General features: G+C 47.2%; 6 protein-coding genes across 6 annotated transcripts; 3 read left to right on the top strand and 3 right to left on the bottom strand.

Annotated features, from left to right (window-relative positions):
- The first annotated feature begins 16 nt into the window (after positions 1 to 16).
- On the top strand, positions 17 to 1,386 carry LY89DRAFT_681787 (putative disulfide bond reductase yfcG). Its single transcript, XM_018214370.1, has 4 exons — positions 17 to 401; positions 487 to 651; positions 699 to 730; positions 779 to 1,386. The coding sequence occupies exons 1-4, from the start codon at positions 246 to 248 to the stop codon at positions 1,179 to 1,181; spliced, it is 756 nt and encodes a 251-aa protein (XP_018075545.1). The 5' UTR covers positions 17 to 245; the 3' UTR covers positions 1,182 to 1,386.
- On the bottom strand, positions 1,203 to 4,384 carry LY89DRAFT_429342 (secretory pathway Sec39). Its single transcript, XM_018207459.1, has 3 exons — positions 2,798 to 4,384; positions 2,589 to 2,745; positions 1,203 to 2,535 (listed from the first exon to the last, which is right to left on the bottom strand). The coding sequence occupies exons 1-3, from the start codon at positions 4,335 to 4,337 to the stop codon at positions 1,395 to 1,397; spliced, it is 2,838 nt and encodes a 945-aa protein (XP_018075544.1). The 5' UTR covers positions 4,338 to 4,384; the 3' UTR covers positions 1,203 to 1,394.
- Positions 4,385 to 4,526: 142 nt separating this feature from the next.
- On the top strand, positions 4,527 to 5,210 carry LY89DRAFT_705081 (uncharacterized protein; the record flags this gene model as incomplete). The annotated part of the gene is made up of 3 exons (XM_018217425.1): positions 4,527 to 4,554; positions 4,635 to 4,774; positions 4,846 to 5,210. 3 exons carry the CDS (start codon positions 4,527 to 4,529, stop codon positions 4,987 to 4,989), a joined length of 312 nt encoding a protein of 103 aa, XP_018075543.1. The 3' UTR covers positions 4,990 to 5,210.
- Positions 5,211 to 5,758: 548 nt separating this feature from the next.
- LY89DRAFT_778796 (uncharacterized protein) lies at positions 5,759 to 8,246 on the top strand (the record flags this gene model as incomplete). The annotated part of the gene is made up of 3 exons (XM_018222243.1): positions 5,759 to 5,981; positions 6,031 to 6,400; positions 6,478 to 8,246. The coding sequence occupies 3 exons, from the start codon at positions 5,759 to 5,761 to the stop codon at positions 7,928 to 7,930; spliced, it is 2,046 nt and encodes a 681-aa protein (XP_018075542.1). The 3' UTR covers positions 7,931 to 8,246.
- A 659-nt stretch (positions 8,247 to 8,905) lies between these two features.
- Positions 8,906 to 10,057, bottom strand: LY89DRAFT_729978 (uncharacterized protein; the record flags this gene model as incomplete). The annotated part of the gene is made up of 1 exon (XM_018219423.1): positions 8,906 to 10,057. The coding sequence occupies one exon, from the start codon at positions 10,055 to 10,057 to the stop codon at positions 8,906 to 8,908; it is 1,152 nt and encodes a 383-aa protein (XP_018075541.1).
- A 93-nt stretch (positions 10,058 to 10,150) lies between these two features.
- Positions 10,151 to 12,918, bottom strand: LY89DRAFT_429259 (uncharacterized protein). Its single transcript, XM_018207458.1, has 4 exons — positions 11,745 to 12,918; positions 11,055 to 11,678; positions 10,750 to 10,969; positions 10,151 to 10,622 (listed from the first exon to the last, which is right to left on the bottom strand). Exons 1-4 carry the CDS (start codon positions 12,739 to 12,741, stop codon positions 10,196 to 10,198), a joined length of 2,268 nt encoding a protein of 755 aa, XP_018075540.1. The 5' UTR covers positions 12,742 to 12,918; the 3' UTR covers positions 10,151 to 10,195.
- Positions 12,919 to 13,387: the final 469 nt, after the last annotated feature.

Here is a 13,387-nt window from a genome sequence, read left to right as displayed (position 1 = left end):
AGAGTAAATCTTGAAGAATATGAACATCGATCTTCTTTCTTTAGCTAGGCTGCCATTGTTCCACAGCATGAACTTCCAATGTGATCTGTCATCGAAAAGCAGGAAATATTACCAAGCATCGGTAGTTAGCCCCGCGAGTGAAGTCACTTTGTTTGGCGGGGTAGCTGCTTCCCACTTAAAGCTTCACATATCCCATCCTTAAACAGATGACAACCCGCCTTGCCCAACTCTCAGATCAGATAAAAATGGCTAATCGTCCTGACATCCACTTGTATACCACCCAAACCCCTAACGGTATCAAAATCTCCATCACTCTTGAAGAGTTGGGATTACCATATAAGGTTACGAAAATCGACATCTCAAAGAACACTCAGAAGGAGCCATGGTTCTTGGAGATCAACGTAAGTATCCATTTCATCTTCTTTTTTCTGAAATATCTCACTGTCAAGTTCATACTCTCCTTTGCTTGATGCTAACATGTCACAGCCTAATGGCCGTATTCCCGCCCTAACTGATACCTTTTCGGACGGCAAAACCATTCGGCTTTTCGAGTCAGGATCAATTCAACAATACCTCGTTGATCAGTATGACAAAGATTACAAAATCTCCTATCCCAAGGGAACCCGAGAATACTACGAGACGAACAACTGGGTGAGCATCCTGTCAAACTTTTACCCGACTTCAGCTAACTCATCCAGCTGTTTTTCCTCAACGCTGGTGTTGGACCAATGTTTGTACTTCCCTATCCTTCAAAGACTACTTATTGATCATATCACAGGCAAGGTCAAGCCAACCACTTCAGTAGATATGCACCAGAGCGTATCGAATACGGCGTCAACCGCTACGTCAACGAGACCCGCCGCCTCTACGGAGTTCTCAACACACATCTCGAGAAATCCACTTCTGGCTACCTCGTTGGCGATAAATGCACCATCGCTGACATTGCTCACTGGGGCTGGGTTACTGCGGCATTCTGGGCTGGTGTTGACATCGAAGAATTCCCAGCTTTGAAGGCGTGGGACGATAGAATGCTTGCTAGACCTGGTGTTGAGAAGGGCAGACATGTTCCGGATCCTCACCGTATGAAGGAATTGTCGAAAGACCCTGCAGCAATCAAGGAGCACGCTGAGAAATCTAGGGCCTGGGTTCAGCAGGGCATGGCTGCTGATGCCAAGAAGTAGAACATCACTACATGTAGTCTGAGTAGTTCAATACAGCATGGATTGCAAAAAGATTATGGTCGTATGTGCACTATGGATAGACCGTATCATTTAGGTATACAGGGTGATCATCGCCTCGTTGAACCTATAGCGCCGGGTTCTGTATGCTTTATCCTTTCCAAAACGCCCGCTAACATGCAAATGCTCTGATCAATAAGATCCAGTACCAATCAATCACTCTTCACCATCGCTCCTGTGGGCTGGTGGAGCTCCTAAAACCCACCCAATACCACTAGCAAGCCCACCAACCGCAGCATTCTTAAGCTGGTCTCGCTTTCTCATCGGCGCCTTTAGTCCATCTGAAGTTAGCGAAACCACTCTCGAGCCTTCACCACTTGAAATAGAATTCGGGCGCGTGCGCGCTTGGTCGTTATTGCCTCGGAGCATTGACAATGCTGAGAAGCCACTTTGAGCTCTGGCCATGCTTGCTCGTGAAAGATCAAACAGTGACATGGGAGCTTCTTCCACAGCCCTTGAACCGCTAATGGTCACGTTTTTCTTCATCGGGGTATCAGCAAAGCCACCTGGCATGTTCGAATCGTCGTCTATTTGAGCATCCCAGGCAGCCTCTTGTTCCGCTTCTTGTTTCACAAGCGACTCTAGCTCTTCCTCACAGCGACGATAGACATTGAGGATCTCCTGCAGCGCTGCTCTGGGTCCAAGTCGGAGAGCATGGGAGAGACACTCCATTCGCTGTTCAAGGTGGCGGATGTCCAGATTGCTAGTAGTATTTCCAAGGTGGGTAGGCCTAATAGTATGGGCAGTGCGCCTATATTTCCCAGTCTGCAAAGCTGCTCGCCAAGACCAATCGTCAATGATTTTGGGAGGTGGTTCGGCAAATAAGCCCGACTTCTTCCTCTCAAGTTCTGGAGTTCTAGCATGGGCTGGGCCCGCAATGTCCTTCAGATGAGTGACAACATACGAATATGCAGTCTCGAAATCGTCTTCGGACAAAGCTGCATCGATGCACATGCTGACAATACGCTTTTCAGCAATCATCTGCTCATCCTTGACAGTCTGCGGCATATCCCGTATTCGAGCATCGTTTTCATCCCGAGCAGTAAGGCCTGCTAATACCATATTGTTTCCAATCTCGATGAAATCTCTAATTTTGGTGTAACTCCGAGAGTTCTGGTCGAGCACCTTCCCAATGATCGAGATTGGATCACTGTGAACTCGTAGGTTGACAGGCTTGAAAGGCTCTCCCTGTCTTAGAACCAGACGATAATGACCGATCTCATCCGTAACTTGCGTCAGAGCAATCAAGGCATCACGCTCTGGAGATCCTCTCAGAGTCACGGGAAATGCTTGGAGACTAGGTGAAATTAGTAGATGACTAGTATGAAATAGGACAATGTGGGTACTCACATCTCGTCGCATTTCTTCACTCCACCTCGAGCTCTGCTCGCATTCGATGCATTGTCGAAAGCATTCATGGCAGCAGAAATGATTGTATCGTGAAGAAGTTTCTGTGTGATTGGGGCATCCGTGGATGTCTCGTAGATAGAATTCGCGAGTTTGAAGCCTATGTCGTCAATACAACCATACTTGGAATAAATTGGTTAAGAGGAACTTACGGGTATTCGTCAGAAGTCCTTTTAGAAAATCCACTTCAATTCTCTCCTTCGATATTCTCCCTAGGATGCCCCTTCCGACCGAATTTTCTGCACCTTCCGAAAGTTCTTCGGCGCCCCAGCTCCGCAGCCACAGCATTTCATTTCTCATCCGCACCCAATACTTATCATCCTCTTTAGGCCCATCAACGACTCGCAGCATTAAATTCGCAAATCGCAGCATCTGATCATGCTCATCCTGCACAAATGCCAGTTCTCCTGCTCGTCTGATGCTCATGGCACATCCCATTCGAGTACATAAAAACGCGCTTATCAGCAAAGCATGTAGCAGTCTGATCGATTCTTCCTTAGGTGCCGTCAATAGATTCTGGTCATCTAAAAGATCATTTCGAAGGTAAGAAACATTCTTGGGAGACAGGGCACTGCTTTCAAAGGCTGCCACTGGTGTTAGAATCGCACATGCAGCTTGTAGCGTCGGTATCCTGTCTTTATCAAGGAGAACGATGATCCGTGTCAATATTCGTTGAATTCCTTTCAAGGCTTCCTCGGTTTCTTCTGTGATAAGATATGCAACTGCCAATGCTGATCGAGCATATCTTCGTTCTAGATGCTGCTGATCGTCTTCGTCCAGCCACATGGTACTATCTTCATACCCTCCAAGGTCCACATCGCCCGGGCCATCCCATTGTTCGATAACCTCAACAGCCGTTTTCCACGAGCTCTCAGCTTGATTGATCAACCATCTCATAACTTCTTCCCACCCAGTATATTTGTGGTTCACACTCGATTGCTCGTTGTGGAATTCAGGAGACTGTACACTGAAGGAAGCGCTCTTTTGGAGCTTTCTTCGTTTGAGCCTGGTATCGCCATACAACCATGGCCCAACTAATCCCCGTAGATCTCGTCCAACTGTTGTATCATGACTGATGTCTACTCTTCCAGTATGCTCCAAAAGTAATGCTACTCCAGACCGATCGTCTAAGGATTCAAATTTAGGTATTGTGAGACCTGCACTTTCGTTTGGGTGGTACTCATAGTTTAGGCGTAGTAATGGGAGTATGATAGAAATCATCCATGTTCGTAGCTCTGGAGAATGGTGCAGGAAAGGAGCAAGTAATTCTGGCACTTGCGTGATGAGACCGGTATTTTGGTCGATTCGTATTGATCGATGTATGAGGAATAGTACGAGAGGGTCTGTTGGTGCATCTGCGGGAGCATCTGGCCATGCTAAAGGCAGAAGGTTGAGTTTCCGGACCTTCTTTTTCGCATCAGAATCGCTGAGTTCGTCGAGGAAAGTCGTATCGATATTGATTTCAGAGCTCTCTGAAAGATTTCCTGCCAGCAAGTCCTCCAGAAATGGAACGTAATCCGAAGAATCAAGACTCTCTGGGAGGTGGCTTAAGAGAATGCGCAGGACGAGTTCTGTACGGAGGGTCTTTCGATGGAGATAAACGAGCGTTCTGAGCGTTGTGATGTCGGCTTTGCTAGCTAGCTGGACAGCAAGCAGTACAGCTTTAGCTGGAGATAATTCTGAGAAAGCCATTTCTTGAAAAAGCCCATGAGGCCCAGAGCATCTATTCTCACAAGAAGTTGGGCGAGCTTGATAGCTGTCCAACTTTCTTTGCCAGCCTCAATTTCGAGGCACTATTGCATTAGCGCGAGCTCTTCCGCCGCGACATTGAACCTCACCCTAAAGCAACAACCACAAAGCATACCACAATAGACCACAAAGATGTCTTCCGGCTACGGACTCAACGGGGGCAAGTACATGATCTCATCGCAAGCTTCATCTGGCTGCCAAAGATGTTGCCTGCGGTTCAATTGCTAATAAAGTTCTTAGGTCCGTCACGTTGCTTTCCCTTCTGGCAGGAGGTTCTTGCATGCTATGTCGTGAACACCAACTCGGACGATGATTCGGGAAAGAAGAAGTGTGTTCCGGTACTGGAGGACTACTATGAGTGTTTACATCACAAGAAGGAGGTGGGTTTTGGTCTATGATAGCGGAAATCAGACTATAGAGAATGGCTACTGACAATGACCTACTTTGCCAGGCCACACGAGTACGGGCATTACAAACGGCATATAGAAAAGCCGAAGCTGCCCACCCTCGAGACGATGCACCGAAAGTCGGCGCGATAAGAAATTTGGGTCTGCTAGACAAGGAAGAGGATACCAAAGCTGTGCTGGGCAATTGAGCTGGTGCAGAAAGTCCCAGAGGGCGTTGTACATAGGGAAATGGAAGCATTGCAAGAATCATCATGACAAGCATTGTTTCAGTGGGGTTTTTTGAGTAGACATACTCTCAGCGGAATATGAGCTACCATACAGTAAAGCCGCTCGGAAGAAAAGTGCTAGTTGTATGCGTTTGGTCTGCGCATTCTCTCTGATGAATTGCCGCGGAAAACCTAGCCTGGCCCTGGTGTGCAGCGGTGCACTGATTCCAATATATTCGGAGGGATGTTGAAGCCATACGTAAGTGATCGATTGTTTGTTACGGTAATTCATATTTCCGAAGCCGAATCTCCTAGTAACTCATGTGCGATTCCAACTCAACTTCACCTTTAAATTTAGCTTAGTTGCAAGCGTCGAGGTTTCGTCTTCTTCTCATTCCCAAATTTCGTTTCTTCAAATCCATCTGATCAATTGCTGTCAGCCTCTGGGCTGCAATATTGAAAACTCCCGACACCAAGCCGCTGAAATACTTCTTGCTACACTTTTTTCATGAGTGTCGGTATCAGAGATTCGAACACTCTACATTCTCTTCCTGTATCACTTTCACAAGGCTACATCTGCTGTCATTTCACCTCTGTTGTCTGGCGCTCAAAAATCTTCCGATAACCTAGGCGAGGCTACCTGCTCGTTGACCTCGATCTAGAAACAACCCAATCTCCAGTCCGCAAATATTCTTCTTTTCTACTCTTTGCCATTGCCAGCACATCACAGCAACTCGATCTCTCTGGGGCAATGCCGACCCATCTGGGTATTCAGTTCGAGGTGTTATCGCAACTCGAATTGGCGATACATCCAGAATTCCCACACCCCGAGAGCTCTCAATCCACCCATCGAAGCCCGAAACGAGTCAGCAGCGTAGTAGATTGGTCACCTCCTGCAGTTTCCGCGGTCAGCAAAGCCGATGCTCTCCTGGGCAGGAACACAACATGTTCTGTTTACATCCCCTCGACTGCAGGTAGGTTTGGAATCAAGAACATGTCACGCAAGACTAATAGTGACAACAGGCGCGCGATTCTGGCTTCGATACAACATTGACAAGTCTGCGTTGGCAAATTCAAAGTGGTATTACTTCAAGTTGTTTATGAATGGTAGACATATCGCATCTTTTGGTGTCGACGCGAAGAAGAAACCCAGCGGACAAGTAATGCATGGACTGTTCGACCCAAGTTCGGACTGGAACTATGAAAATAATGGCGAGATCTGGAAGAACATGGGTCTGGAGAAACGAGCTTTCTACTTCGCTGGCGCTGACAAGCAACGCTCTGTTATCAACGATGGAGGGCTTATCGAAGTGTTGTGCTTCCGAGCTCAAGGACGCCGGAGAAAGCTTCCTGACCCTGAAGTTTGGAGAGATCAACAAGACTATGGCATTATGTAAGTTATCCGAACTCCCAACTGTGCAAATGACTCGATCTTGGTGACCTGTTCATTTGCTAACCTGGATGGTATAGAACACCTGGCGAGGGCCTCCATGAAAATCCAGCAGAAGCAAAGTTCTACGATTGGCACCTGAAGGATGCGAATAAGTCTCCGTTTGTTGTATTCAAGTTTCATTATCGATCATGGGAGAGTCTTGAAATGCTAGAGCTCATACCATCGGATCACCCACGCATATTGATGCAGCCACAACGAAAGCTTCTGCCGGAAGAACTCAAAGCTATGTTAGAGGTACAGAGCCAAGATCTTACGTTCCTAAACAGGCCCCACCCTCCGTGCGAAGACTGTGTACCATCACTCCCAGCTTTTGCAGGCGATTCCTGGTTCGACGATACCGAAGATATGGAGGACTTTGCAGACTTCGACAGCACTCCTCAGGCTCCCAAGCATACCGGTGGTGAATTCAGCTTTGAGGCTGAGGTTGAGGTTTCCCCACTTAGGATCCGCCGACGCAGACCCACCGCTCCTTCTTCTAAGTTCTCGGACTCGAAACTGCGTGGAACCACATCTCCAGCAGGATCTCCGCGCCCAAGAGAAATTCGACAAGGCGCGCTAGACGACTTTCTGAACAGACCACTGCCCGAGATCCCGCTTCGCAAAAGCTCCAAAAAGCTTCATTCAAGATCTTCGTCAACGACCTCAAGGGCTCCTTCTGTCACTCCTTCTCTGTTGCCTTATATTGATCGTGATAGCGTGTCTCCAGAACCTGAAGTTGGTGTAGCACAGATGGTCGAAGTTCTTCTCGCCAGCCCTGTCCAAGTCCCCTCTTTGAATTCAGATTCTGACCCTATGGAAGCTAGCGACCTAATTATCACTCCGCCCAAGATCTCTGCTTTCGAGAAAACTTCTCCACTGCCAATTATTGAAGAGTCGTCACCGATGCTTCCGCGTAAGCCATTGTTGTCAAATCTCCTTCCCAGTGGCATGTCCAACGTTATCAAGAGAAAGCCAGTTGGGTCACCCAGTGCTTTCTTCAAGCAAGAAGAAACCACTACTCCTTCACCAACCGATCTGTACCCGTCGTCCTCGCTGCCTAACGTCACAGTTCGCAGGCCCCGACGCTCTACATTTATGAAGCTACCCTTGCCATTACCCATGCCTCGTTCCAAGACCGCTGTTTCGTTTCCAAAGCGTAAAGAATCGGTGGACGTTTTGAGGACTCAAGAAGTGGCTGCGGTGAGAGTGTCGGAGTCGCTGTCGGAGTCAGAGTGGATGTCTCGCACACCATTACCTCATAGTTCTATGCTTTCGCTAGAAAGCCTAGGAGGCGCCACTCCAAATTCCACCCTTGCGAAGAGAATGATAGCTGAGAAGGCTAGCAGTCTAGGCAGTGCGATCAAAAGAAAATCGACAAGTTGGTACAAGCACAAGACACAGGCACGCACCGATTCACTTAATGAGAACACTCCAGACAACAGCAGCCTCGCCTCAGATTCCAACATTCGTGTCGACGGCAACTGGATCTGATACTACTTCCTTCCCTGTTTGATTTTGCATGACAGACTGAATGAGTTACCCAACGCAGTTGGATTTTGAGATGAACAACAAGGCACTTCTTGCAGCAATACTTCGACAAGCAGATTTGTTGAGAATAACCACGACACGAATTGACGATGAACAACACGAACTACATGACGACCTGCGGACAGAACCACTGTTTGCTTACGATTTGAGGTGGACCTCTTTGGTATCTTGACTTGCATGATGAGATATGATTGAGTTAAGAGCGAGAAGATACCCGGAGCAGATTTCCTGCCTTATGTAAAGTAGATTCCCAAAAACGAGCACTAAATTGCATTTGCTTCCCCATTTCATCGCTCCAATGTGAGGCTTCGTCCCGAGTGCTCCCTGTGGCTGCGTAGCTGTTTTGACCTACATATCATCAATATTACAGGAACCAAAAGCTACTTTACTAAGGAGAAAATTGGGATATACGAGAATGTTGTACTACCAGAGTTCGAGGGGCGATTTGAGTGGGCTAAGCCCCATGTGCGAGCCGCTTAAGTAAGATTCAAAATATGCAGTGGTGTAAGAACGACGCCAATCCCATTCCATCTCGAAGATTTTGCATTTTCCACTTATATTGTCCGAAGAACTCTGGAACAAATTATCTTATATTCCAGTCTTTACAGTATTGATATCTTGTGTAACCAAAAGAGTAAACAAGGGCAGATAGGCCTCCATACTTACTCATCTAGATTGAACCCACAGCTCAAATCGTTTGTCAAATGATAATTTGGTACTCTTTCCGCGAACCAAACTTGACTAGCGGCCCTGATCCTGAAGCGATGGCTTCCATCTGGCTTGCGGGAGGAAAGGCGCAAAGTCGTGCATGTTCACTCTGTATCCTTCGTCTCATTCATCCATGTTCTTCCAGTAATACAATTCTAACGATTCACCTTCCTTCAGCAATGCAGTGACTTCTCTCCGATAGCAACGTGTTCAATTCTTAGTAGGAGATTCAACCTCTGCAATATCCCTCTTAAAAGCCCGTTTTCTGCGCAATACAGGAGGCTGCTGTATCCCAGTTTGTGAGGTTGCTGCGCTCGAAGTGGCAGCCAATGTCAAAATATGGCTACCACGAGTTTCAAATTGTGGTTGCGGGCACACTTGTTTGATCTTGAGGTCCGGAGGAAGAACACAGGTTTTTGTTAAAGCTTCATCACCCTCTGCTTCTTCCTCTTCCTCCTCTTCCTGGCATATAAAGCTCGGCCTAGGACGCCCCATGGTTTTCATGGCATATTGAGAAAGAGATGGTAATGTGCATTTGGTCATATCGCAATACTGAACACGCTTGCTCTTGCCTGCAACAATGTTCGGGTTGGGGTGAGAGCCGCCTTGCAGCTGATATTGGTCTTCTTTTTCGAGATTGTTGGTATAACGTCGTTGATTCGAAGTCCTGTTTATTGTCGAGGGATTTATCGTACAATCAGTGTTCGATCCTGCATTATAGGATGTCGCCGGTGTTCGATAGCCTGCATCTGTTGTACTTGTACGCGAGCTCCGCTCTGTGCTGGAACTTCCTGTGGTCTGATTGGATGACTGGAAAGATACGTACCGGGCTGTTTTGGAAGCTGGTCGTGTCGTCCTTGGGTATGTATCATGCACAACTGTGCTCCGGGCTATCTTCTGAGGAGCATCCTCCGTGACACGCAAGGATGGCTCTCGTGTCTCTTCCTTTGGTCTTGAATATGGGGATTCGCTCAACGAAAGTCTCTGCGTTCGATCGGAGGCACGTTCCAACGCCTCATTTCGGTTTCTTAATTCAATTGCCGGTCCTCTTAAGGAGTCTCGGATACTTGACCAGGAGGATGTCAAGTCTTTAGACCAGGGGGAAGAACCTTGACCGAATATAACTGCACCAGAATGTGGAAGTTTGCCGGGGACTTTAATTCGTCCAAAAGCGTTCTTCGGTGCGAACTCCTGAATACGCTCGCACTTGCATAAATGGGGATTAGGACTGTCCTCGTACCTCGACGGAGTGCATGGCTCGAAAAGATGTTTGGAGCGATGCCACTGCGTGCCTACAGTAGTCACCTGCTGTTGAGTATGCTCAGAGCCGTGTTCGGAATACAGTCTTCGAAGAGTGGCCATTTCAATAGCCAGGTAGTCATTCCCTTGTGGTACGGTGTGGAACAATGAGCAGAGACCGGAACGGTCATCCGGTTGAAAGACTTCTCCAAAATTCGCCCCAAACAGGACCACAGCACCAATTTCTCGCGCAAACTCAGGTCATTGACCACAAGTCTTCCGTAACTCCGCTCTCTTGATGAACATCTTGTGCTTCTTCTGGACCAGATCCTTATATTCGAAGCCTTGAACTCGCCTTCTCCAATCGAGCTTCAGTTCGATTCCCGCAAGGGTTACTTTCTCGGCATTGCCTTCCAATCCTTCCAGTCTAGTGTACATGTCTCCAACCAAGTCTCGAAATAATTTGTCGCTCACTTCTCGTTTATCCATATGTAGATCATTCATGACAACAGTGTTAGCATTTTGAATCATAGCTGCACGAACGGACGATGGTGACCTCGAGTCTGCTTTCTGAAGTTCGACTAATTTGCCTTTGATCTCCTGTAGATTCATCGCCTGGTTGTGAAGTATCATATGGAGTATGGCCCTCTCACCATCTGTCTGCCATGCTCGCCTTTGTTCCATGTCTCTATTCACAAGTTAGCATTGCTAAAATTGCGATACCAGAGAATAAAAGATACGAGCTCTCTCCCCAATGGTGTTTCGAGATCTCGGATTCATGAAAGTCCTTAAAACAACGGTAGATTGTTACGCACTGTATAATGACATGTATGTCTTTGGCAGCTTCGAGGACGTCCAGATACCAATAAGGTGCAGACGCAGTATATGGCCCATTATGCTGACCAAATGCAAACGACGCCTGGCCTGTTACAATGTGCGAAAATCCTACACTTATCCCAGTCAAAGCGACGACTCTTCCTGACGGCTTATTTGCATTGGAAAACCCAACACCACTGTAGTTGGCAATATTTGTTCCTACAAGAATTTTAACGTGAGTTAGATGTGTGGGACTTGGTAAGAACATAGTCTATGTTTGGGTACTTCTAAAAAACGAACTCACCAAGGGTATTGATTGATCCGGAGCACCATCCAAGAAATGCCCTGGTGGACGTTAAGCTCTCTTGATCCAGAACATCGACAAGTAGCCGCACAGGACAAATTTCAGCAATGTCCCTATACATTATTCTTTTTGCATCCGTCTTCACAAGATGCCACTGCACTGAGTTTCCCTTGCGCTCTACAGGCACAAATGCTATCGACCTCGCTTTGAGTAGATACCCACCGTCGAACTCAGTTGCGACTGTTACACCACCTAGGCCAGCCATAACTTCCAGCTGGACTTCTAAGCCTTTGTCGCTGTGGAGACGCTCTGGGATTGGAAATCCAGTCGCTATGGTAGACCTTCCAACAACCTCGTTCCAGCAACTTCCAGGATCGTCGGTTGTGAGGAATTCTATCTCAGCAGAGACGATAAAGGTACGCAAAGGGAGACCGAAACGTGACGCACTTTCATTAATTGAAACGTAAGATGTCCCAAGCCCTGTGGGAGACGCTTGACAAGCAGAAACAAACCAAGCAATCTGCTGCGCCATCGTAACGACAAAATCTTCGGATCCAGTCACTAGGATGGACTTCTCCAAGATGCTCACTATGATCCCGCTTTTTGGAAGAGAGAAAAATATTGCTGTAACTAGTTTCAGTCATGGAATAGCTTTGGATGAAGTCTAAAAAATTGAGAGAATACACTTACACCTTGAAGTTTCTTCCTCGGCATATTTAGTGATGGCACCTTGAAGTGCTTCAAGTAGAGCCAGTGGACATTGAGGCCACGCATACTCTAGGTAGTTGCGGATAGTCGACATATAAGCATCCGACGCTTGGCCAGTAATTGTGAGAACAGATCCAAGGTCCTGAGCAAGACCAGCAGGATACTGCTCCTGGAGAAACGCCAAGACATCCCAGTCAAGACAGAACATTGCACTATGACTTCCAGAATTAGGGTTGTCTTTAGTCAGAGGGCTGCGAAGAGAATCGAGGACACGGTTTTGAACTACTACCATCTGATTGCCATAGTAACGTTCAACAAGTCCCTGCAATTGCACGAGTAACACTTGAAATGCCTGGTGAGTAGTTAAGAACTCATATATATCTCTGTCTTCTCCACTAGTAGTGTGGACTATCTCAATGACCTCACTTTCACTGCTTGAATCGGTATCGATGAATTCATATAGCGATCCTGGACAGGAAAGCGAGCCTCTGTCGGCGATGCTGAATGCTTCAATATGACTTGAGGGGAGTTTTGTGTCGTATAGATCATTGTCAGCCTTTTGATACACTGGATCCTCACTCGCTAGCAACACTTTCCAATCGTCGACCTTTTGTGCCCACGTTTTCTCTGAAAGATTTATCTGCTCAGCCTGTTTAACTATGATCGGATATATACGCTGGCTCTTTAAATTAACGCCATTTACTTTGATCGTTTGTTCAAAGTGTCTTGTGATATCCCGGCGTAGGAATCGAATCTGTTTGGTGGCTTGTTTTCGTGCTCCCCGACCAGCATCAGCCTTTACCTGGTCCGAGTAACATTTCAGTAGAATTTGGAAGCGTCCCTGGAACAATTTCCTTGACTGTGGGTAATCATGAAGGGTCGAAGGAACTCTAGGTAACTCGTTCAGAATTGCGTCCACGAACTTTTTAATGATATCTTGTCTCTGCTTTGAATCCAATAGGATCATAGAGGATATCATCGATCGGTCGTCCCAGTCAGCTTTCTGGGTCACCTCTTGCTCCGCGTCAGCACTCGTGTTAGCTATATTTGTAAGTAACGCATTTGTCCCTTGGGTTGCAGTACGGTTCTGTGCTTTCGAAGATCCAGGGTCGAACAGCGAGGTTGGGACAGTTGACTGAGGTCCTGTAGAAGTCCTACTCTTGAAGGCATTGTTTAAAGTTCCCGCCGAGGACCCACATTCAGTTGAATCAAGCTGACAAGGGGCACGATGGTTAGGCGTTGGGTCCACCGTCTGTGCTTCGGTCTCAGGCTGAACTTGGGCGTAGGGTTGCTGTCCTTTGTGATTCGACACTGTGTGCAGAGAGGGGTCTGATTAAGGTGTATCGATTGGTGCGTTTGTATTAAGCTTTTGATCGGAAGCATCGCGAGTATAGAGGTGCGACCTCGCTAGAGTCTCTTTTCCAGCCCCCGTATCCCAAAACTCAATGTTATACTCAATATCGTCCACAAATGGAAAGGAAGGTCTTCGTGGCTGAACGGCAAGTGCGGGAAAATCTTCTTCCACATATGTTCGCAATGCAGGTCCCGGATCTTGCAGATTCGATCGTATTACAGGGACGTCCAAAAATCGCTTCTGGGTAATCTTGAGCTGACGTTCCATAGAG

The sequence above is a fragment of the Mollisia scopiformis genome, assembly GCF_001500285.1.
Source record: "Mollisia scopiformis unplaced genomic scaffold LY89scaffold_5, whole genome shotgun sequence".
In the NCBI taxonomy this organism is placed as follows: Eukaryota; Fungi; Ascomycota; class Leotiomycetes; order Helotiales; family Mollisiaceae; genus Mollisia; species Mollisia scopiformis.
The sequence above is the reverse complement of the archived record's forward strand: the minus strand, read 5'-3'. Positions and strand labels throughout refer to the sequence as shown.